At 38.4% G+C, this 26,711-nt stretch overlaps 1 protein-coding gene across 50 annotated transcripts in view; it reads right to left on the reverse strand.

Annotated features, from left to right (window-relative positions):
• The window catches only part of celf2 (cugbp, Elav-like family member 2), a 143,646-nt gene that overhangs the window by 34,607 nt on the left and 82,328 nt on the right, over positions 1-26,711 (reverse strand). For all 50 annotated transcript variants that reach the window (XM_081363774.1, XM_081363761.1, XM_081363752.1 and 47 more), the window contains 2 exons: positions 12,279-12,475; positions 2,841-2,923 (listed from right to left, as the gene is read on the reverse strand). In XM_081363774.1, the coding sequence (XP_081219900.1) occupies positions 2,841-2,923; positions 12,279-12,475 (280 nt within the window). The remainder of the gene's footprint in view (positions 1-2,840; positions 2,924-12,278; positions 12,476-26,711) is intronic.

A 26,711-nucleotide genomic window follows, 5' to 3' on the forward strand; every position in this document is an offset into this window, starting at 1 on the left:
AATTTTTCCATCAAAATAAGTTTAAAGCCTTCAGATTCCATTTGGACCTGTTCATACGCGACTGTTATTACTCTATACAAATGTCTACTGACCAAAAAACTTCACAACAAGCATATTGCCAACACTAAACTGATCTTGTAGTGTGAAAGCAGTCTTCAGTGAAGTGAATTAATGTACAATCACATAATGAGAGAGAGAGAAGGAGATGAATTCGTTCACAGCTGGAGGACACTTTAACAGACATGTCCTACATTAGCCTTCACACACATGCCGTTCAGAGACGGTCTGATTATGGCAGCAATTGATATGATAATCGTATGTGACATCTCTAGGTCTGCCGTGGGCTAAAGAGTTCGGAATTGGAAAAAAAATCATTTCTAACTAAACAAAAATATGATAAGACAACAATGAGAGTGAACACAGACACTAAAAGAAAGAATACAGTTAATCTGTCAGACTGATGACAACACTATTATGTTGTCATCAAATAAATCTTGTTTTGACTGCATGGGCAACCTTACATTTCATTTTATTACAAATGACAGTAACCTTCGATACCGTTTTATGTATTCACACCAACTCACACGCACACACACACACACACACACCCACACACACACACACGCACACGCACGCAAATTAAAGTAACCTTCAATCCTGTTTTATGTATTCACACACACACACACACACACACACACACACACACACACACACACACACACACACACACACACACACACACGTTAAGCACAAGAACAAACTATACTGTACACAAGTAGAAAAACATAGGTGGTCCAAACACAAGCGATTCGGTGAGCCTGGTCATGAAATGTTAAGGATGTATGATATATCAATACTATATATCACTATATATACTATATATCAAATATATCACCGGCATGTGTTACCTTTGCCAAAAATACTAATACTTAATTGTTAACCCTTTGATGCGCACACTATGGATACCCCTTCTAATTCACAACATGGGTCTAAAAAGACCCGTATTCATTTCCTATGTTATTTCATGCATGGCTTGGCTTTTTTTTTTTTTTTACCTTTTGAAATCACTTTATTTGAGCATTTACTATTTCATGATCTATTAATTTCATGATTTATGAATATAATTTTTTTTTTATGATCACAAATTCATATTTTAATATTTTTTTATAAGTTTTGTGTTAAAACATCAAGTTTACACACATGGGTCTAAAATGACCCATCTATGCAAGCGTGATAAAACAAAAGAATAAAGAAAACTTTTTGTCAAAATAACCAATGTCACAGTTGTTTAGATCCACACATTTACTGTAACACTTGAAATATGTTTATTGGCCACTTTGTCACACATAACACGCATATATGCCTAACCGATAACACTGAAATTGAACTGTAGTGTAGTGCAACTGTAGGGGGATCTCCTCAACCACCACCAATGTGCAGTATCCACCTGGATGATGCGACAGCAGCCATAGTGCACCAGAACGCCACCACACACCGGCTTATGTGACCGATAGCATTGATTTATGACCACAAATAAAAATGAATAACGGTACAAGGTTTCTGCCCAACAGCGACAATATATACACTTGTATATATAACTTTCTATTGCAAATTTAATTTTATTGACCTAGCTAACATTAGATAAAATAGAATGTCGACGCAAGCTAGCTAATGGTATTGGACATGTTTCTCTTTCACACTAGTAATGGTTTTCAAGGTCAAGGTAACCTTAGCCTACGAGGCTATATCTATATTTTTCTGTAACAAAAAAATGTTTTAAATAAAACTTACATGCATGAAAAATACAAAAGCAGCCGTGTTGAATTGTGAAATGTGTGGCAGGTGAATAGTTTTCTGCAGTAAATATATTTATACATATCAAAGGTTCCTATACGGGTCATTTTTGACCCATGTGTGTAAAATGGATGTAGAAATACAAAAAACGTGTTTGTTTATAAAGTAAGAAAGGAAAAATAAACATAATGATTTTTGAAAATCAAAAACAAGATATTTAATGAATACCTGGATTAATAAATGATAAAATAAATTTATTTCAAAGATTCAGCAAAGAAACATGAATACGGGTCTTTTTAGTCCCATGTTGCGCATTAGAGGGGTAGTGACACAAAAACAATTTTTTTTCGAAAAGTAAGAAAGGAAAAATTTAAATATTGATTTGTAATGATCTAAAACAAGTTAATTGAGGAATACCTGGAATACTGAATGATTAAATAAATTTCTTGCAAAGATATAGAAAATGAAAACTCAGTCGGGTCTTTTTAGACCGATGTTGTGCATCAAAGGGTTAAATCATGTTTCTCAAATTTCAAAATTTATTTTTTGGATATTTTAATATGATGCTGCTATGCTTAAATTCACTTGTAAAACTAAAAACCCATATTTTATTATTATTTGTTTTATATTTATTTGTTAAAATAGTGTAGAATTTTAATATCTGCTATTTATCGGTTATCAGCCAAAATTTATTTAAAATAATTGAAATTTAAAACAAAATAATACAAAATAATTATTTGTGGTCTCAAACGTAATTTAAAAAATCTTACTGACCCCAAATTTTTGAACGTGACCGTTTTGTGTTGGGATTTCGAAGGCACAGGCTGTGATTTCACGACTACATACATCACTCGCTACGTCAGGAAGCACAAATTCTAAACTCGTTAACGTTTCCTCAACCCGACCTCAAACATTTTCCTGAACTACCACCTTTAACAAAAGGAAAGCAGATTAAAAACTTGAAACTGTCGTCATTTGAATGAGGAATTCTCTGCCTTGCTAGCTTTCAGAGAGAGACAGACATGAGCAGATGAACAAACGCTCACCCCAGTTAAGGTCTTTATGTTGTGCAGTGCATTCTGGGCCTCCAGGGCAGCTTTCCGTGTGTAGAATGTGACAAAACAGCACCCTGGGAAAACAGACAGAGAGAGAGAGAGAAAGAGAGAGGTAAGCATTTTAAGCATGCAATAAGCCAAGTAAATTTGATCTTTTTCTTTTCGTCTCACTACCTGCTGAGAGAGAAAACAATCTCACTGCTGTCACACAGATCTCTGCCAAACTACACCACAGAAAAGATAAGGGATGAGGGAGAGAAAAAAGAACCAGAGTGAGAGGAAAAAGCCTAATATTTGATGCTTAATAAACAGCCATGTGAATCTGGATTTTGGACCAATGAGATTTCACTTTGGCTACCCACATATTTGGTGTGCGAAATCGCTACTGTCTGAGTAGGTACTACAACTGAATTTGGATTTACTTCATGATGGTTAAAAAAGTATGTTCCATATAGTATGAATGTAATTCTGACGTATTACATCCACCATGTTGTTATTGTCATGTGACCAACTCTTGTCAGTTATGTGGCTGCACTGCCATTCATAAATCCTCTCCTGTGGCCTCATGGGATAGTAAAGTGTCCATTGTATGTGTGCTTTAGAATCTCTTTGGAAGTAGTACACTGTTTTACCAGTCAATTTTGGACTTTTCACCGACTGTTTTTCGAATGCTATGTATTTGTTCAAAGTATTCAAACTAGTAACTATAGTGTGTGAGTCTTTTTGAACGATTCAATAAAAAATAAAAATAAAAACCTGCTCATAAGAGTCATTTGCTTATGAATCAGACTACACTGGTCATGTCATATTTTTCTGTGCAGCCTGTGAGGACAACCAAATGCAAAGATGTGTTTTTATTTTTGTGTTACATGGTTGTTATACCAACTATTGTTGTTATTGTTACCTAAAACTAAGACTAAAACTATTGAAAATAATTTTCTTTAATTAAAAAGAAACTGAAATATAAATATTACATGGAAAACTTAATTTCATTTAAAAACTTCACTGAAATTAGAAAGAATGTCAACAAACTGAACTGAAATAAGTTTGTTGAAGTATTAAAATTACTAACACTAAAACTGAAATAAAATAAATCAAAGCCAAATATAAAAATATTAGTGCTGGGCAACCATTAATCGTGATTAATCTTATCCAAAATAAAAGTTTGTGTTTACATAATATATGTGTGTGTACTGTGTATAATTATTTTGTATATATAAATACACATATGTATATTTTTAAGAAATATTTGCATGTATATACTGTATTTATATTTATACATAATTTATATTTATAATATAAAATAAATATAAATATTTTATATATAAATAACAAATTTGTCTTAAATATATACATGGATGTGTGTGTATTTATATATACAAAATAATTATACACAGTGCACACACATATTAGCCTGGTAATACCAGACTCTGCTACTTCGCTTTGCTTCGTAGAGAGAGTCTGGAGTTCCGTAATAGAAAAACGTTTTCTTTACCGCCTGGGGGCGCTAGTCTGAAGCTTAAAATCATTGGTTACCCGTAAGCCAATCACATAACGTTTGGTTATGGCGTGTGTTATGCACATGCTCAGCCGCATCTAACTTCCACTGTAAACACATGTATGATGTGAAAACAAAACCATCGAGCGAAATACCAGAGTGAACATGGCTGTGAACGAATTTTGCAGATTATGTGAAGTAAATCTACGCATCCACGGTACAATCAGCGTCTACGTCACGGCTCTCAGCCCGCCCTGTGTTCATTGATTGGTCGACTGTTTTCAGGACGGAGGAAAACGGAAAGCTATGACGCGGTCTCAGACTGAGTACAGAAGCGAAATGAAACTGAGTGGAAGTACGAAGTCTGACGTAGTCAGGCTACACACATATATTATGTAAACACAAACTTTTATTTTAGATGCGATTAATCGCAATTAATCGTTGCCCAGCACTACAAAATATAAAAGATAATAAAAAATGACTAAAAATTTAACTAAAATTAAAACAAAAATGAAAAATATTTTAAAAAGCATATTCCAAAAATGTATAAATAGCATATACGCACAGCTTTACCTCATCACATTCAATTCAGACTCCAAACTCCAAACAAAATATGTGCCATTGCACTGGAGATTCAGGAAGTGGTGCAGGAAACACTGAATGGACGTGTTCCACTAACATTTGACAGTCACAAAGTCACGATACTTTTTGTATCCACCAAAAAAGATGGAGCAAAAAGCTATGTCCTTCATCAGAAAAATAAAAATGACTACATGTACAGTATGTGTCTGCACACATAGCTGTCCTTGACTGGGCAATGGAGTACAGAAGCACGCATACACACACATACACACACACCGGCTAACAGAAAGAATCAGCTGGGGATCTTTTTATGTGTGTGTGTGTGTGTGTGCGGCTAAAGCAAGCTGAGAGTGCTTGCATGTTTTATTTAGAGAGAAAAGAGAAGAGGAACAAGAAAAAAAAGAGTGAACTGAATCCCCTTTTACTGCCAGGGGGAATTTTGGCAGGATAAACTAAGGACTCACTCATCCCTGGCAACAGTGAAGTCCAGTCTATGGCCAAAACAACCCTGTTCCCAGTGTTACACACACACATACACACCAGACACTAGTAAGCGATCATACACATTTAAACTCCCAACATGCCTGAAACATTCCCATCAGTCAACATTGACAATGGTTGTGGTCGGGGGCTGAATGGTTCTGGGCCATTAACACAAAGGTTGCAGGTTCAATCCCAATTAAGTTTGACTCAGGATCTGAAGTATTAATGAGATCCCAGTTCGGATCAATCATCATTGTGCCTGAAGTAAAACACTGACCCTAGGATACCATAGGAAACTCAAAACGCAAGAATCTACTAAATGGACATGTAGTCTTAGCCTCGGAGTATTTAATTCAATACCAAGAGCTTTCTTAAAACTGTGAGCTTAAAGGCCTGTTCACAAAACTATAATGATAATGATATTTAAAAATCATTCTAAATTTAGAAGAACAGCAGAGTCCTCACCACAACTATAACGTTAACTGCAAAGAATTATGTCGTTGGAAAAACTTTCAGTACGATTTTTTTTCCAGCTGATGAACGATAGCATTGACAGCCAATCAGAATCATTCGACTTTATAAAGCTCGAGCATTTAAAGCGGCAGACGACAAAACTTCAGTGTGCGCTTATAATAAACAGAATGTTATTGTGCGTTGGTGTGGATGCTAATATAGTTATCTTTATAGTTATTGTTCTTGGTGTGAACGGGGCTTCAAATCTGTTTGGTCTTGTTTTTAAAAATGTTTATGGCCAGAATGAGCTTTAGTTAGGACCAGACATTATGACTAAATACATGAACAAGATGACAAACAAGCAAGATGTCCTGTACGTATGAAACAATTATGAACGATTTGATATAGGGGGAGTGTTCACAAGTGTTTTGTGTACAGGGGTTTGAGACTGAGTTAATACCACATGAGCCTAAACACTCCACAGCAACTCTTACAGTAATACTACATGAGCCCATAATACTCCATAGTATTAAGTAACACTCAACTACATCAAGACCTGAAACGCACCGTACAGTTGCGTAAAACCAGTTAAGGTAAAGATGAAAGTAAAGTTAAGAAATTAGATAGCTATGATGGATAAGCCATGTTCAAACCTGTTGTAAAATATCTGATATCCACAAACCTGTGACCTAACATTAGTTGACTAATTCATGTACCAATTTACAGTGTTGTTTAACAAACTACATGTTACAGGACAGTGCTAGGAAGAGGAAAATTTTATAATAAAAATAAAAATATACTTTAATTAATAATATATTATATATAATGTTATATAGAGAGAGAATCAGCCTATTTCACATGTGTTGAAGCGGACATAAGGCTGTGATATTAGAGGTATACTGCCCTAACAAAAACCAAATATAGTAAAATGGTAGTGGATTTCACACAAAGGATAAGTAAGTATACATAAATCGGAAATTGTAATGCGTGAGCACACAAGCATACGCAAATGTTTTTCGTGTAAGTCTGTATATAAACATATTTTAGGAGATCCATAGTTTTTACATATCATTCTACAACATTAACCCCCGGTTTCACAGACAAGGCTTAAGCTAGTCCCAAACTAAAATGCATGTTTGAGCAGTTTTAACTGACATATCTTTTCCATTGTTTTGTCTCAAGATGCACACCAGTAATGTTTTTCTTAAAGGCACATTTATAAAAGCTACTTAATCATCCTAATTGACTAAGGTCTAATCCTGGCTTAATCTAAGCCCTGTCTATGGAATCAGGCCATAGATGTCCAAAAGCTTTTAAAATGCTGCCTCCAAAACAACGCTAATACGCTTATATGAAACAGTCAGCCAATAAGATCTAGTTCATGCTTGTGTTGTCAGCAAAAGTGAAGGGAATGTAGCCTCTCTGGACTCCGCCAGCGACTCATTCCTTGGCTGTTGACAGCGGTTCGTGTTTAATCGTGTTCCGACACTGGAAACCTTTGACAATCCCAGGCAAAGTGGTCAGAACCGTCGTCCTCAAAGTGTTTTCAACATCCGTACGTGGCAGGACTGCTGACGTACGGTCTGAAAGCCCGAGCCTCACCTGAGACGGATAAGACAGGATAAAACCACGAGGCGTACAACCGCCTCAAGCGCTCTGTGACCGTTCGTACTCGTGCTGAGACTTGCTGACAGGCGGATTTCATAATATCATCACATCGATGGATAAAACGAACCGCCTTTAACGTTTCACATCTCGTTTCACTCGAAAACGTCCCACATAGTATAACTGTATTCGTGTTGACTGTAAACGAAAATGTCTTGAATGCCAATTATTCCCAGATTACGTTTTTGATCTGTTATACGAGACAGTCTGTCCAATGCCCTAAAGTTATGGACTTAATACCATGAACACACACACATATATTTGTTAGAATATATTTTAATACATTAGCATAGCACATCTGCATTTGGCCTTAGAGGACGCACACACACACGCTCTTATATCATTTTGCGGCTGTGCTACGTGTCCAGGGACTGAAAAGGATGCTCACACAAACGCATCCATTCATCTTGTGTGCGTGTAGGCGTGCGTATGTGTGTGTGTGTGTGTGTGACGGACTTCAAAGGCAGACAGGAATACATCTTTACTAAAGAACCCCAGCTGCTCAGGGCCATTTAGCCCTGGACCGCTCTCGCATCACTCAATCAACAAGGGACGGTCTGTTTCTATGTGTGTGCGTGTGTGAGGACCGTACTAAATTGTAGCCCTGCTCTGATAAACAATTCCTGCTCTTCACCTCTGGGTGCATTTATATTCTACGCCTTGTTTCTGGTCTCGCACACACACACACAGGCGATCAGTCAGGCCGTCTGTTCGGAAGCACCTCCCCGCTGACGCTCAGGCTACGGCGGCCAGGCGGGGACACACGCGGGGCGCAGGACGCGACGTCCCACTATGAATTGGCACAGCATGTGTGTGAACGTAGATTACACCGCTGAGACTGAAACTCAGAGGAGTTTTGCACTCTCGCTGGGATGTGTTCGCGAGTGTGACTACTTTTCCATTGGGTGCTGGTGCCCAATCTGTAACAGTTCGGAACATTTCCACCGGAGATAAGTGGGATCTGGGTTGAAAGAATATCCAGAAAGCACTAACATCAGTGGCTAAGGGCGTGGAATATTGTCCTCTCTGCGTGAAGCTAACAGAATCACAACTCAATATAATCCAGCGACTGCGATGCAACACTGGCACAAATACTACTCCAACCACTTCATTTTTCCATGATTAATACAAATTTGTTTAATATATTCTAAATATTTATTGCATTTTTATAAATATTAGTGCTGTCAATCAATTAAAAAAATACATTAATCGCACATTTTTCTGGAATTAATTGCACCTATCATTAAAGTTTTTAATATATTTCTATATTGTTTCTATATTGTTCCAAATTAAGGTAAAAACAGTAGCCAATATTTTAAATATTTGTTTAATTGCATCTTTTTTTATGAAATAAGGCCAGTATTACTGATACCAATACCGCTACTGATGTCTCTATGAAATTTATTTTTTATAGCAATTCAGCATTACAGTATAATTGAAAGATATACAGGGTGGGCCATTTATATGGATACACCGTAATAACATGGGAATGGTTGGTGATATTAAAGTCCTGTTTGTGGCACATTAGTATATGTGAGGGGGCAAACTCCTCAATATGGGTGGTGACCATGGTGGCCATTTAGAAGTCGGCCATCTTGGATACAACTTTTGTTTTTTCAATAGGAAGAGGGCCATGTGACACATCAAACTTATTGGTAATGTCACAAGAAAAACAATGGTGTGCTTGGTTTCAATGTAACTTTATTCTTTCATGAGTTATTTACAAGTTTCTGACCACTTATAAAGAGAACAGGGTTGCACTGACAATCCAACACAATGGACAGCACATTGAACACATTTTATAAGTGGTCAGAAACTTGTAAACAACTCATGAACGAATAAAGTTACGTTGAAACCAAGCAAACCATTGTTTTTCTTGTGACATTACCAATAAGTTTGATGAGTTGTATCCAAGATGGCCGACTTCTAAATGGCCACCATGGTCACCACCCATCTTGAGGAGTTTGCCCCCTCACATATACCAATGTCCCACAAACAGGACTTTAATATCATCAACCATTCCCATGTTATTACGGTGTATCCATATAAATGGCCCACCCTGTACATTGAATTGTTTATTAGCCATACACAAATAACAACTTTTAGTTTAAGAGAACTTAAAACAATCTTTACATAAACCCATAATAATAAATGCCACATTTACCTGGCCTTCAAAATATCAGGGCTCAATTGTTTTCTGTTGGCCTATTCAGACCAGTTCAGATTCTTAATTGCTTTTACTTTTGTTGTTTTCGACCCATGTAACAGTGCTTTAAGATTTTTAGGTAGGTCTATATATATATATATATATATATATATATATATATAGAGAGAGAGAGAGAGAGAGAGAGAGAGAGAGAGAGAGAGAGAGAGAGAGAGAGACAGAGAGAGAGAGAGAGAGAGAGAGAGAGAGAGAGAGAGAGAGAGAGAAATTAAATAGTTATCAAACACTTCACAGTCTTCCCTGCATAAATTATAAATTAAATATAAATTAATCCCTTTTAAAGCCACAAAAGTTATTCAGTCAAAAGCAGTGAGTGGTTTTCTATTTTTCTTTTATTATCCTTAATGCCAAACAGCAGCAGGTTTAATAGGCTGCTGTCACTTTAAGACCTGCCACACAACGCGGATCTGACACACATCCCATTTTCTCATAACTCTTTACATCCATTTAAGACTTAATTTAACACATCCTCAACAAAACGGAGGACACTTGACAAAACGGGCATTTTGGCAGAATTTTGAGTGTTTTTGTCCGTTCAAGCGCTGTCTATGCGCATGAGTCAGTGTGTGTCAGACAGACAGGAGATTCACAGATGTGCGGCAGTATTGCACTGCGTTCTCTTTTCTGTCTGATCACACTTCAATGATTTAAAAGCATTTGCTTGAAGAAGAGCGTGATCATATAGTGTAACACTAGCCAAAGGATGACTGAAAAAAAAAATGCTGCGTTGAGTAAATATTTCTAATGCGTTAAACTGAAAAAATGACTTGCATGCATTAACATGCTAATTTTGACAGCTCTAATATATATTTTTAAATAATTGTTGTATATTAATATTATACATATATACATGAATTGATGTGTGAATGAATATTATTTGTTAAATATTTAAATAAACAAACAAACAAACTAATTAATTAATTGATTAATTAATTAATTAATTTCAGATGTTGAAGCAAGTTCCCCAAAATAAGTGTAAAACTCTTTAAAAATGCAATATAAAGACTGCAATGTGTTACGTTTGCTTGTGGGCAGGCTATGTATTAAACTAGTTGCGTCAGTGGAAAGTCAAGGAAACTCAAGTTAAGTGTGTGCGAAATTGAGTAAGATCTCAGGTTATCCAATATTGTGTGTATATGTTGCTTTGAGACACTTCAAATTGAGTCCTGTTAACTGCCACGCTTTTCTTAATATAATCTGCCTATTATTTGGTCATTTCAAAAGGTGGAAAGACTGTCCTTGCGGGGGAGAAAATGGAAAACCAAAACCTTTTTAGAGAAATTCAGTTCTAATTGGTGGACGCCACAGGGAAAGACAGCGCCAGAGAGACAGGAGGGAAGTTAACGCTCACCTTGCGACTTTGTTGGTGGAGAAATCTTTCAATACGGTCTAATTTAACAGCCAGAGCCACGCACAGACGACCTTTTCCTAAATGAAAATGGGTCTGAGTGGAGCTGAAGGCTAGCGGCGGCCATTACTGCCCAACGGCTGTGTCAGAGGCCTTGATGAAGCTGGACCTGAGAGAGGCACTCTAACTGCAGCTAACTGAACTGCAGGAGCACTCATCACCCCGTCTGAAAGCCAATCACACACCTCGGCTCTGACGGCGATACCCGTCGCAATGCCTGCGTGTGTGCGAGAGAGTACAGGACTTGAGTAATGCTCTCCCACTCGGCCCTGACTCATCCTCCATAAGAGCGAGAGGATGGGCGGCATTGTGAACGTGTACATGCCATCTTCCTGTCTGCGTGTTAACAACTCCACAGAACCGAGGTTAACGCCTACGCTTTATCGCTATTCTGAAACCAGGCGAGCTACTTCGCTGTCTACCGCCTACGTAGGCACCATCGGAACCACAACTGAACCTCATAAGTGACTGGTTTGGAACATTACCGCAATCTAAATGATCATATCTATGAGGACGTGAACGGCACAACAATGTCGTAATCATCAGAAACTCTTCTCAGACTTTCTGAGTTTAGGCCGTGCATATTATACAATATCAGTGGAAGCTAACCGGCTAACATTATCATGCTTTAATTATTGATGTTGACGATAATTAGTTTGTATGCATTTTACGAACTGTTTACGATGAATAAAGATAAAGCTAAACCAAAAGCTAACGCACCTCATTTAGCCAGTGAATGATGAATAGTGCGACCAAGCTACATTATTAGCTACATTCTCTGCAGCAGCACAAGAATACATTCACCTTACAATATAGCCTTAATTGCATGCATGGCTGTTCACACAGGTTTTCCTTTCTTTTTTCTTTCACCTTTGCATTTTGCCCCTTTATGCTATTTTAAAGGTTCCTAACTTTGTTTGTTTTTTGAGAGACTGGGAAAGAGAAAGATTTGGATAGAGGATCCAAAGCAGAAACAGACAGACAGGAAGTAAAGAAGCAAAACAGGAAGCCAGAAGCTAACACATTACACATGTGAGTAGGTCAACATGATGCAACATGACACCCTTGTGCAGTGATAGCGTGTGTGATGCATTAAAGACAGGAAAAGCACACTACCTTTGCTCTGTGGTGGGTTCTGACTGCGATCTCGCAGTATGTTGATCTGGTAGACGGCTCCATACGGCTCAAAAAGCTCCTTTAACTCTTTCTCGGACCAGGAGCGAGGGATCTGACCCACAAACATCTTAATGGCGTCCGGATCAGGCTGGTCCGAGTGTTCCAGGGCGCCGTTCATCTTCCCAGCTGTACCGTTACTGTAGAGAGAGAGAGAGAAAACAATTGTTATGGAGTGTAAACTACGTATACACGACAACGATATGCTTAAAACAGAGAAGTTTTTCCTTTGGTTTTTCCTCGTAAAGACGTCACCATTGTCAAAACAATCTCCATTCACACAATACGAATCTGCGAAAATGACTAAAAACGCTGTATTCTGCTGCCAGGCCAGTAGATGGCGATGAAACACTATAGACTGAACACGTAATACGCATGATGTCATCGTCTTCAGAGATTCACGTTTTTGTTGTTTACACGGAGAATACTTGCACTTTGAAACCAGTTTTCAAAACTTTGCGTTTTCAGGCACCCAAAACGGCGTTGTTGTGTAAACGAACGGCCAAAACACATTAAGGGCCCTATTTTAACGATCTGAAACGCAAGTGTCAAAGCGCAAAGCGCAAGTAACTTTGTGGGCGGGTCTTCGCGCTGTTGCTATTTTCCCGGCGGGATAAATGACTCTTGCGCCAGGTGCAAATCTAAAAGGGGTTGGTCTGAAGAGCTTCATTATTCATAGGTGTGGTTTGGCCGTAACGTGAAATAAACCAATCAGAGCGTCATCTCACATTCCCTTTAAGAGCAGGCGCGTTTGTTCTAAAGCGGATTCCTATTATAACGGCGGATTTGCCAGGCGCGCGCCAGGAGCGGTTCACAGCCAAGGAGAGCAACGTTCTCGTCAGGGACGTTGGGGATGGAGAAACCCACCCAAATTAACTTCGGTTAAAAAGGCGTATGATAATTTGGGTAAATGTGTAAGCTAGATGTATGCTTTTATAATAAATTGTCTGTCTATCTATCTATCTATCTATCTATCTATCTATCTATCTATCTATCTATCTATCTATCTATCTATCTATCTATCTATCTATCTATCGTAATAATGTATGATTTGCAAAAATGAAAACTGCTGCTTCTGTGTAGATGAGAGAATAAAAAAATGTGCGTTGTGCACACGCTACATTGATTATGGCCAAGCATGCGCCCTTAAAATAGCATATGAATAACATGCGCAACGCGCCACTGACTTTAAACTATTTTTTCCTGGTTAGTGGCGCAACTGTTTTCTAAACCTGCAAAATAGCATGAAGGAACGTTTGCGCCGGAACACGCCTCCTTTTTTTCGCTGAACCGCCCAGGGAGCGCAAGTTCATTCCCTAGTTTAGCGACGTGCTTCTGTAGAGGGAATAGCGCGCTTTGCGCGGGTGCAAAATAGGAATGATACATGTGTCGGTGTACAAAGTCAATTGCGCTGGGTGCAAGATAGGGCCCAAAAAGTTTTAAGTTTTTAGTTAAAACCGGAGTCGTGTAAACAGCCCCCTATACCGTGGTCTGAAAACATTGGAAGATGGTGAGTGAGAGAGGTTGGTCTCCAAGCTCACAGCAAGATCAAATTTGGACCGGACAGATCGACAACTGCTCCTAATTAAAGCAGGAAGACACCGAGACACAAATGCTGATTAAAATCACAACAGTGCTATTACACTCAGCATGAGTGCTGTATTGTTTGTGTGTGAGTGTGTTCATGTGTTTACAGTCCTGAGCAGGTACACATCTGACTCTGTTCTGGGTTCAGTAAGTTCTATCACCATAAAAAATAACTTTGATGCGTTCCCCTTTTTAGATAAAAACAAAAACAAAACACGTTTTCAGCACATTTATAATGGGGGCCTATTAGGCAAGCATTGCAAATTATAAATATACACAGTGTTTTGAAGGTATCATCAATTATATAAACATTATAAACAATTTGTCAACTCATGTCATGAGGATGTAAAATGAGGATGCCCCATAGACTTCCATTGTAAGTGAATTACTGAAACACAATTTTGGTTTGTTTATACAAACTGAGAGACGAGTCTAAATAGTTTTAATGGCATGTCACAAATGCTGTTCATAAAGCTTCAACGTGAACTGAGCTCAGAATTTTGCCATCTTCAGCGACTGACTTTACCAGAATTTAACAAACTCGTGACATGATAAAAATGGCTGAGCTGAGTCAGGGTGCGAAACAGATCTGTGTGACCCCTAGACGCCCATGATGCTGGTTCAACGAGTTCATGAGGAATTTCTTGCGCTTGTTTTAGTTCCAGATGAAAGCACTCAAAGAGAGAATTATCCCCCCCCCACACACACACACATTCACAAAGTTCCACATTTCCTTTTTTTCCCAGCTTACAAATAACAAAACGAGTGAACCAGCCTGAACAAACTACAAAATTGTATTTCAGTTTGGGTTTGCTGATTGAAGGCCAACCTACCTGCTGCCCTTCAACTGATATGAAAATAAACGAAAATCTAATAAATACATACTTCTATCCTCAGTGAAGAAGTGTAATAATTTCCTCATGAGACTAATTATCGCACTAAGCATTCTGTGTGGAAGCCTTCTCCGCCTGTTTCAAGATAACTGCGCCAATTTCTTCCCTTCGAAACATGCATCACTCCAAGGACATTTTGACATGAATTAAGCACTATTCTCTTTACAAAGGAGAAGTGATTTCTTTTCTCAGTAAACTGTGCCAGTCTGTCAGTTTCATGAAAAGCTCATGTTCTTGAGGACATATATTTTAGGAACAGATTTGGAACAGATATATATATATATATATATATATATATATATATATATATATATATATATATATATATATATATATATATATATATTAGTGCTGTCAAATCGATTAATCAATTCTAATATAAAAGTTTGTAAATATGTGTGTGTGTGTGTGTATATATATATATATATATATATATATATATATATACACGCACACATATATACAAACTTGTGTTACATGCGATTAATCGCGATTAATCGGTTTGACAACTATATATATATATATATATATATATATATATATATACTGTATACATAAATATATAAAGAGAAACTAAGCTGTAAAAAGGCCACTCAGAAATCATTATTATGACAATAAATAAATAAATAAATAAAGGAGGGAGGGAGATATTAAAAAAAAACTGACAATAGACTTGTTAATTTAATTAATAAATGAATGTCAATTAAATATGTTAAAATCACGTTAGAAATGTCATTTATCAATTGAAGCAAGTCTCGAAGAGAGGGTGAACAACTACTGTTTTTACTTTAAGGAAAAAATATATAGGCCTACATGTATTAAATTAGCATTACGCTGTAAATGTACTTACAATGTTAAGGTAAAAACCTAAAGGTAAAAAAAAAAAAAATATATATATATATATATAATTTACAAAAAGTGTAGAATACGTTGACTATAACTATTACCCAGCACACAAATCGGCTGAATCCATCCTGAGGCCTGTATATGATGTTGTGTCCTGTATACATGCAGCCATGAAGAAACATTCACAAACTCTCATTTCTCTTTAAAGCGAGAACAAGGCCTAAAGTTAAAGAGCAGGCAACAGATAAAGAGAAAAGGTTGGAGGTAGAGAGAACAGACACCGACCTCTGGACTCGATTCATCCATCTCTTGCAGAAGGACCCTATTCTCTCCGCGGAGACGCCCAAATCTTTGATCGACTTAAAGGACATTTCTGCATGCGCCGCGGAAAAAAGCCGCCCGCTCGGGTCCCCACGGCAACCGCTGCTCAGCTACCCCCACCCCAATAAATCCCCCGGCAGTTACCACAGTGATAAGGGTGCCCCTCGCCACCGATCAAAAAGCAATAATGGCGAAAAAAGCGAGCATGACACAGGCACGGAGGCCGAGAGCCAGAAACTCACTCTGATACACAGAGAGAGGGATGGGACTGCGAGTGTCAGGGTGTTGTGCGTGTATGTGCGCGCTTGTGTGTGTCACAATTAGTAATTGTTTCGTTCGACAAGGCTCGACTGCAGGAATACAAAGGCACAAGTCACAGGAAGCCTGTAACAGCGTGCTGTAGGGCACTCGCACACACTGGCCTGGGGTTGGGAATCAAGAACCAGTTCTATAAAAAAAAAAAAAAGAGCTGGAATCGAATTCATTTCATGACATTCAATTTCAGTTCTTGAACATTATGCATGCTTAGACGGAACACTACAATGAAATACTTAAATGGTGTAATGCAGTTACAGCAGGATTCATTATTTGGTGCTAAAAGAATCAACAATGAATCATTATGTGGAATCATGCATTTCTTAAATTCCCTGCAAAGGACTAAAGGCCTGTTCACACCAATACCGATAACCATGAAGATAACCATAATGATAACTGTATTAGCTTCACACCAGCAGACAATATCGTTCTGTTTATTATAAGCGTGCGGCAGTTTTGTCGTCTGCCGCTTTAAATGCACAAGCTTTATAAAGTCGGATGGATTTTGATTGGTTGTCAATGTTTTTATGGTTCATCAGCTGTAAAAAAATAAAAATAAATAAATGTTCCTCCATTCCTCTTTGCCGTTACCATTATAGTTGTAGTGTGCTATTCTTTTAAATTGAGACTGATTTTTAGGGCTTTCTTGTTTTCGTCATCCTTGGTGTGAACAGGCCTTAAGGAGAGAAGCCACTGACAGTTTAAACACATTGTCCTTTATTTGGACCATCTTTCTTTCACTCATCTGTGCTGACAAGGTAGAAAGAAAAAGAACCAGACACAAGGCGAAAATAAAAGTGTTTTGTGTGTGTGTGTTTATCTGTCTGAATGTAAGTCCCGAGGCTTAGATTAAGTTGTCAAGTGGATCCACTACTGCCATAGCATTCTATCTCTCTCTCTCTCTCCTCCTTTCTACCAACTTCCCTCTCAATTTGAGTCAATTGTCTGCCTTAATGGCTTAACTAGACCTTCCATCAGCCTGGGCTGCTCTTAAGGTGTGTGTGGGGGGATTGCTGATGTAAGGAACTCTGATAGGCCGCAGGCTCACACACACACACACACACACACACACAATCACTCACTCATGTACTCAAAAGCAAGCACAATAACACTGCAAGCCAGCAGAGCAATCATTTGTGCATCTAAAGACGGCCTGGTTGGTTACATAAACGCAATATAACAAATTATGGCTGGAGCACTTCGCATTTTACATCTGTGTGGCTGTAATAATTATACAGACTGCGTGCATACGTATAGCAATTTGTGTTATTCAGTGTTTAAAACGCTTCATCTGTGTGGCTATTTAAAGTATGTGGACCTGGACATCTACAGTGAGAGAAATCTAATAAATATATAATATACAGTTATATAAAGGTACAGTGTGTTAACGGTGTCACGGTGGGCTTATAGGGAACGAAAAGATGAAAAAAAAAATGGAAGTAGACTGTGAAAACGAAGCTAATTTGGATACAAAATCCCTCTTCCACCCATTCCACACACATTAGTTGACAGGCAGCTGGGGGGGAAGTCACAAACCTGTAATTTTCTCGGTTTAAAAAAAGCACAGCTGACAAATGTGTGTGTGTGTGTGTGTGTGTGTGTGTGTGTGTGTGTGTGTGTGTGTGTGTGTGTGTGTGTAAGCAGGGGAGAGTGAGAAAGAGTATAAAAAACGTGATTTTTACTTATTTTTCCAATCATCACTAGAAGTTAACACCGCCTGTCTGACAGCTGTGCTGTCGTATCTCTCTCTCTCTCTCTCTCTCGCTGGCGACAGGTGATGCTTTAATTCCACTCATCAGTTAAGCTTTATGATCCTAATTAATCTCATTGGTCATAAAAACAAGGCGTTCTGCTCAGAGCGCTGAAAAATACTCAATCCATCCACACTTAATAGGGAAGATTTATCTCTGTTTCTCCATGGTTCATTTATCGCTTTATTTCTCTGTCTTTCTTTAAACGTGTCATAATTTGGGGTTGTCAGTCACGTTTATGATGGAGAAACCATCCGTTCAGTGACCCTGTATGCTAAATGTCTCATTTGGTGTCCATTGCTTGAGAATTAAATATTTATGACTGAGACGGTTCGTTCTGCGATTTTGTTTTAGCACATAATGGCTTTGTCTAAAAACCTAGTGAGCTTCCTTGTTCGGCAGCGTAAGATCGTACAAATAATCAAATCGTACACAATTAGTTATCATTGGCAAGTAGAAACGTTCAAATCGTACACATTTAGTAGCACCTCACTGCAGTACACGAGATCCAGGGGGCGGAGTTGGATCCAGATATAAGGGGTGAGATTGGTAGGTTTAGGGGTGGGTTTAGGGATCAGGGGGTGGAGATGGGTAGGTTTAGGTATATGTAAGGTGGGAGGAGTTGGATCTAGATACGACTCCTCCCCCTGGATTTTGTGTTCTGCAGTGAGGACCATCTCCATTTTTGGGCATCCTTCTCGAATGCATTTATTATGAGGCTCACAGGTACATCTTAACGTTCAAACTACATATTTTGGGTGTCGTGGGGCCATATGAGCAACAGTACAGTTTATTTTTTTGACCATCACAGTCTGTTTGAGAAATCAAATCATTTTTGGTACATATTTTTTAGGCATTGATTGAACATTCCAATCGTACACTTTTTTTTTTGGTGGGGGGGGGGGGGGGCTTCATAGGTACATATGAATGTTTAAAGGTGCATTGCGCAAGTCTCTTGAGTTTTTGCAGAACTATGCCCCCTCTGGCGGCAAGCGAAACTGCAACCAGAAGTGTGCACGCTCACGGACAAAAGTTTTCTTTTTTTTATCTTACGTGGAGTTTGCATTGGTGTTTGAAATGAACTATAAGCAGGTCTCTTAGAATCCATCTTCTACGGAGAATGGCGGCGAATACACAAACCTGCCAGACATAGCCAGGTGAGCGTGCCGTGAACGTGCATGACGTCACGCCCAGTCTAAAATTCCGGCCCGAATCCCTCTTATTTATTTTACTTTACAGGATTATAGAGACAATCTCAGTGATCAGAGAAGGGCTCATTCAGCCCATCAGGCAATTGTTTAAGCATGCATGGGTTAGAAAACGGGTATTTTTAACATGAAAAGTTGCTTAATGCACCTTTAAACCATACACATTTTCTGGGCAACAAAGGCACGTACCAACATTCAAACAGTGCACATTTAGTCATTAAAGGCTGTGAAAACGGTAAAAACTTACACATTTTTGAGCCATCGTGTATGAATACTGAAATCGTGTATGAATACTGAAATCGTAAACTGTGAAACATTCAAACGGTGCACATTTTGGCATTGAAGGCTGTGCGAATGTGCAAACGTTAAACCTATACTTATTTTAAGCCATTGTAGGCTATACAAATATTAAAATTTTTGGGGTATCATAGGCGCATAATATGAACATTTCAACCGTCTGCATTTTTGGGCAAAGTATTCACACATCAGCATTCAAAAATCAAATTTTTGGCATTGTGGGCTGTGCATTGTTTGGGGGCATCATAGGCACATACGAACATTTAAACCGTACACATTTTTGGCCATCATATGCCCATACAAACATTAAAACTGTACACATTTTTTGTCATTGTAGGCTTTGCGAACATTCAAATGGTACACATTATTGGGTGCTTTCAAATTGCATGTATTTTTTTCATTTATTGGGCATCATCAATATGTTCAAACTGCTTTCTAACCTGTCAATGTTCAAACTTATGATGCCAAAAATGCTGTCTAGACAGGCAGCTTACTAGGATCTGAAACAGCCAATGATGTGCATTTGTCCTCTCATATGTCCTGACCAAGGTAAGTAGACTTACACACACACACAAATTTCAAGGTCGGACAGGCAGTGTGACTCCAGGAAGATATTTCCTGTCATCACGTTCGTCAACTGTCAGGAAGATGTCAAACTCAGAATATATTTAGAAAGGACAAACCAATTCCTGTATACATCACATACAAAGTCAGTTGACGACAAAGAAAACCTTACAAAATACAAATAATCATTTTTCAAGGTATGAGTGGAGATGTTTGGTATAGCAGTCAAAATCACTCAGCCAGAAAAACATGCCAGCTTAACTGCGAAGAATGACAGGCATCGGCGCGTGCAAGCGAGCGCATGTGTGAGATGTACAAAACTGTTCTGTTAATCACTCCACTTGTTAAAAGTGTGAAGGGGAGGTGGGTGCTATAGACGTTTCCATGGTAACTCTTGAAACGCGAGGAGCCGATGTGATAAATGTCACACTTGCTAATGAAGCAGCGAGCTGGAGAGATGCTGTCTTTCTGCGCTAACGAGGAGACGCGCACACACAAGCCGTAAAAACACAATAACAGCCTTGATTTATCCAGAAACATTTTTAACTCGCTCCATAAAAATTGCATTACTTCAATTTAAAATGACGACCCCACCAGAGCACTTACTGATGTATACTATTTCTAAATAGACATGCTACAAAAAAAATACAAAATACAAAAATACTCTGGGTTCTGAACAGTTTTATTGAATTTTTCATAGCTGGTAAATCATAAAAATGACAAGAAATCAAAATTGACCTTATTTTCTTTCTTGATAAATGTCCCTTGTCTTATTCTGTGCAATTCATCAATGCATGATGTTTTGAAGAACAAGAGTTTTCATATTTTTCCTCCACTAAAACTTTCTAAAAATGTATGAAACTTGATGAAATTAAGGCAATGTAATAATAAAATATAGCCTAACAATCATAAGTCAATCTAAGTTGCGATGGATAACAAGCCCTACATTATTATTATTATTATGAAAATTTTGGCCAATACCAATAACTCTTTATATTTTAAAGAAGCTGATAAATCTAAATCTTGGCACTCATTTTGTTTTCAGATAAAATTATTTATTCAAAACTAGATTAAAAGTGCAATTCATACCGTACATACAAATACTTGAATATACATATTCTATGCTGTTTTGAAGTTTTGAATTAAGATATTTTAGATAAAATCAGAGATCTGTCCTAATATGAAATATTTATTATAGGAATAAAACATTTAAATAACAAAACATAAACATTTTGTAGTTTGATGGATAGATAGATATATCATTGACCCACATACTAAACAAAACAATACATTTGAATAAAAATTCATTTTAACAGCATTTTGACAACATATTAACTAATTCTTTCATCACTAACTCATATTGCATTGAATATTAAAAAGTCAAATTAAAGTAATACATTGTTTTAAAGACTTACTAAATTTAACGATAAAACCAATGTAATTAAGAACGGCGGAACAGTGGACAACTATTGTCAGAAATATCTGTCAAACTGATTATTAGTCTCTAGTTTATTTAAATTTTGTGGTCGTTTTCCACCCTTTCCATCACACAAAATAATCCATCTTAAATAAGTGTGTGCGCAGAAATCCCGTCCTCTTACAGAGAGCTGAAACAAAGCAGCCGTGTTTCCTTGCAAATGTTTATGGACTGAAGTGCTTATGAGGAAAAGTGCTCCGCAAATGACACTACACACTGCACACTTAAACTCGCGGCTCCAAGCACTTTTGCTGCTGAAAGCTGCTTGAGTGGAAATCTGAGGCAACAGTGTGACAGGATTGCCAAAATCCTGACAACACTACCAGGATTTTTTTATTGCCTCCCTGTTGCTATGGAAACCGGGTGGAGCTGGGGATGAGTGACTGATGAGGCTGCGAATGGCTGAGTCGGGTTCATCTCCAAAAGACACACACACACGCGCACACAGGAATTGGACGCTGTGTTATGGGCTGTCATCCAGTACTAGAGGGGTTTGACTTGGGTGTCAGCATGCATGTCGAGCTTTGTGTGTGTGTGTGTGTGTGTCTGTGTGTGTGTGTGTGTGTGTGTGTGGCTGGCAGGCATACAACATGTGCAGAAGGTGAAGTATATCAAACATCAGGAGCAATCATAATGACCAGAAGTTGGACCACCATCAAACTTCTACAGGTCAGCAAATCCTGGCCCGCGGCTCATCTTTTGTATGTGTGTGTGTGTGTGTGAGAGAACATCTGGGCAGCAGGTCCTTCATCTGACAACAACCCATCTGCTCACCTGTTTCGCTCTCAATTCTTCTCTATCACCCTTTCATTTCCTTTACAGTCCGTTAATCTCTTAAATAACCTCTGAAACTATTGGAAGTTTGAACACAGGACGCATTTTCACAGCTTGAAAAAATAGTCACATCTTCTAATAAAAAGTGTTAATTTTGGTTCAGGAAACCCATTTAAAACCAGTTATTATTTGTGTACAATTTGGGGACCCCAGTGGTGCAAATATTATGCACTTCACCATTATAGACACATAGACATATTTGCATTTGGATTGCAATAAATGGCATTTGAATTAAAATGTATTGGTTTGTTTAATGGGTCAATGACAAATAAGAGTGATCAAGATAAAAGAAAGAATCTAAAATCTAGTTTAAAACACGCATGCCAGGATCTTACAAATGTATTCTTTGTGTTCATGCTGGAATTTTTTTATACCGTTTTAATTGGACAATTTTATACATCAACAAAAGTTTAAATTCAAGTGACTCTGAAAATGTTATGTGGTGTAAACCATCAAATAAATAGTAGTAACATTCTCCAAACACCTTGAATATATCTGAGTGTACACATCTTAATAATTTTTTAAAAAATGTTTCAAATACATTTTTCAAGTTAAAAGTTGTTTTTTTACACAAATATCATGAATTATTCACTGAGAAATATCATTATTATATTGATATTTATAGATATCTATCTATCTATCTATCTATCTATCTATCTATCTATCTATCTATCTATCTATCTATCTATCTATCTATCTATCTATCTATCTATCTATCTATCAAGAGATTATGCCACACAACAAAGGGATTTATGTTATTTTTATTCCTATAATTAATCTTTTATATCAGCACAGATCACTGATTTTATTCGGTACAAAAAAAATATCTAAATTCATTTTAATTCAAAACTTAATAAACAGCATATAATATGTCTATTCAAGTATTTGTGTGTATGAAAGGCACTTTTAATCTAGTTTTAAATAAATGAATTTATCCGAACAAACAAAACGAGTGCCGTGTCACTGACCCATGTGGTTTGTACAGATGCCGTGGTTCACCCCAGAGTTCCCTGTTTACTCTTCTCTAAACAGCTCCTTTCTAAACAGAGAGAAGATTCTTTGCAGAAAACACTACAGATTGCCGCGCACAAAAGAAAACATTTGATTTGCTCCAGTGACACGTGGAGTTAAATTACTCCTGCTTGTGAACTAAACCACAATGCATGCCTTCAATCGTCTGCAAAACGCAGAACAGATGAGGTGTCTTTCCTCAGAGGAAAGAGTGCGCCACGCTCCCTCCGTTCGGTCATGTCTTCCTCTCGGCAGGTGCTCCCATTCTTAGGCCATCCAGACCCTTCCAGATGCCTTAATTAGACCGGGCCTAGCTTCATCACGGCTCGCCGAATACTACACGCTGCTAGAGCGATCATTTAAAAACCGAATGGGAATGGAGTAAAGCATGTTGGTCTAATTCAAAAACGTCAATAAACGAAATGAACAAAGCTGCACCCATGCTGTGCAGTAGCACGTATTTCCCCGGGCGTCGTAGATGTATCAGACCGGTGAGTCACGGCAGGATTAGCCGATGCCGTGAGCTAGTCTTTCACGACCTTATTGTTCTTCCTCTCTCCGCTTTTAATTCCTTTCGTCTGTCATCAGTGCCGAGGAGCGCCGCATATCTCGCATTTTGTCAAAAACAAAACGGCGAAAAGATGTGCCAGTCAGCATTTGTGTGGAACTTCCAGGAGCGACTAGCCTTGCAAACAAACACAAGTTTTCCCATCAAGCCGTTTATTAGGGAGGTGTGTAAAAACGCGCAGAAGTTTCATTAGGGCGCATTAAGGGAGGTGTTCGTTTCCATTACCGTTTATGGGACGGAAAAACACCGTCATTAACATCTGAACAGATGGCGGAGACGAGATTAGATCGTTCTCCTTTCGCAAGAACCACCTTCGTGTTTTCACGCTCGTCTGTGAGGAGAGGAAGTGGAGGGATAAGGGAGGGAATAAACGCACACGCAGGGCGAAAAGCAAAGAAAACATGCGAGTAATAAAATAAACAGCGGTAAGCGAGCTTGACGGGATTGAGCTCTGGTGAGCATGAGCTGGCCAAATTACTCCGGCGAGGACTGCAGCATCACACACACACACACACAATGCTATGACCCAAAGAGAATGAAAGCGCTCTCAACATTTGGCTTCAGAGGCCGTAGCCGAAAAGCACCATATGCTGACAATATGTCAGAGGGGAACCAAGCACACACACACACACACACACACACACACACACACACATACACAGTACATCTCCTATCTCTCCACCAGTGATATAATAAGCACCGATGCTTACATAGCCAATAAATAAAACGTTAAAAAAAATATAGCCTCTGAAGAAAAAAAGAAAAATGTGACTAAAAAAAACAATTACTTAGAATCTATGATACAGATGTAAAGTAGCCGGTGCATGAAATGAACCAGGTTTAATTGGATCTTATGTTGGAAAACTGATGGCTCAGGTTTACAGTCATAATTCAAACATGACTCCAAATACTGTATAGTACTTAGTTCAAACACATGCAATAGTTACTTGGAATTTTTAAATGAGAAAAATGAGAAGGTCAGACACTCAAGTTTTGTGAGCACTGGAGCCCGTAGCTGTATCTGAGATAGTGATAAGTGTGTGTGTGGTACAGGTGCATGTCGGTTGTGTTTGTCTCTCTTTATCCATGGCCCAGCGCGTTCGAAAGGAAGAGAGGAGAAAGACTGCGCGCTCGTCTAAACGCCACATTGATCTTTCGCTCGGAGAATTCAGACAACCACATTAGAATTCAACATCAGAGACTGCACTGAACACAGATTACAGCCGCTGACGGAGCGCGTGCACGTGTTAGCATGCGAGTGTGTGTGATATGGACCTGGATGGTCTAAATATAGAAATCTATTCCATTATAATCCCATTATCTCTTTAACAGAGCGAACAACAGGCAGTATCAGCAGACTAAACATATCGTACACTATATCTCACAAACAAACACCAAGATGGTCTGTACCAGTGTTTATTTTTCTGAAATTTGAGCAAAAACTGGGGCAAGACTCTATAATTGCTCTTTTAAGCTGGTTATGTTTAATTAATCATCCTGAACTGAGTCCACACGATAATGCTGAATCAAACTACGATTAAAAACTGATTACAAAAACAGACATATCATTTCGCAAGCATTGGAATTTGACACAATTCATCCAGAATTAAAAAAAAAAAAAAACGAGGAATTACTGCTGAACAATGACGAGGAGGTGTAAAAAATGTTTTTAAATAGCATAACCTTACATAATGTGATGAATTTTTTAGTGACTTTGTTTTATCCACTGGGATCTATGATTGGTTTATACTATTACTAATACACAATACATAAGCTAATACATTTTAATGAAATATTATTAAGCATTTTAACATTCACTGAGGAAGCAAATAGGGTTGATTTTGATTCCATGCTGTCTAGTGGAAGTCAAGAGTGTGCTATATATAAGGCACTGCAGTGGGCTGAGAGGGAACAAGGAATGAAAGGAAGAAAAAAAAAGGAGGAGAAAGAAAGATGAGAAGACGCATTCATGGATTAATCCAGCAGACAGATCACAGCACCTCCGTTCCTGTCGGCTCTCTCCTGCTAAATGTTTCATAAACCTTATTCAGTGTGTGCATACTGTATGTGTGTGCTCCACAGAGAGGTCTCTATTAGACTGAATCATTTCTCCACAGAGTGCCCCACAAATCTCACGGTTATTCGTGCTTGTAGTGCATACGACATCAAAGTGAAGCATGCAAAGATTTCTGTGTGTGTGTTGGTAGCGGTGCGCTCTCTGGCCCGTTCGATGTGCTCATAATTAAGCGTGCTGTGTGCTAATTGAAGGTCTATAAATCGGCATCTTGGCCCCGGGCTCAAGGTCAGACACCTGTACGGCGGTGCTGATTGGGATCAAACTGTTTTCGCAAACGCTACTGAATTACAAAGGTACATGTTAATGCAATTCCGGCAGCTGGCTCAAAACGGCGTTTCGGCACTCGTGTCCGTTGAAGACAGGTCCCGATTAATGAGGTCTCAATTCAAAAGGGCTGCAGGCAATTATTAACCATCAAACGAACGCACGCACATGCACATCAGGTCAGAAAGACAAACAAAAGACCCAGAAGAAAAGCAGATGTGTACGAGCCCAGGACAGATGGGACTGAAAGAGGGCTAAAAACACATGTCTTTCTTGGCAGATGCGTGTTAGAGAGTGGATGAGCGTGGGAAAAGATGTAGTGATTGGGATGGAGCGGTGCTGAGGTGCATAGAGGGATCAATG

This window comes from Scardinius erythrophthalmus (assembly GCF_964197995.2).
Source record: "Scardinius erythrophthalmus genome assembly, chromosome: 4".
Lineage (NCBI taxonomy): Eukaryota > Metazoa > Chordata > Actinopteri > Cypriniformes > Leuciscidae > Scardinius > Scardinius erythrophthalmus.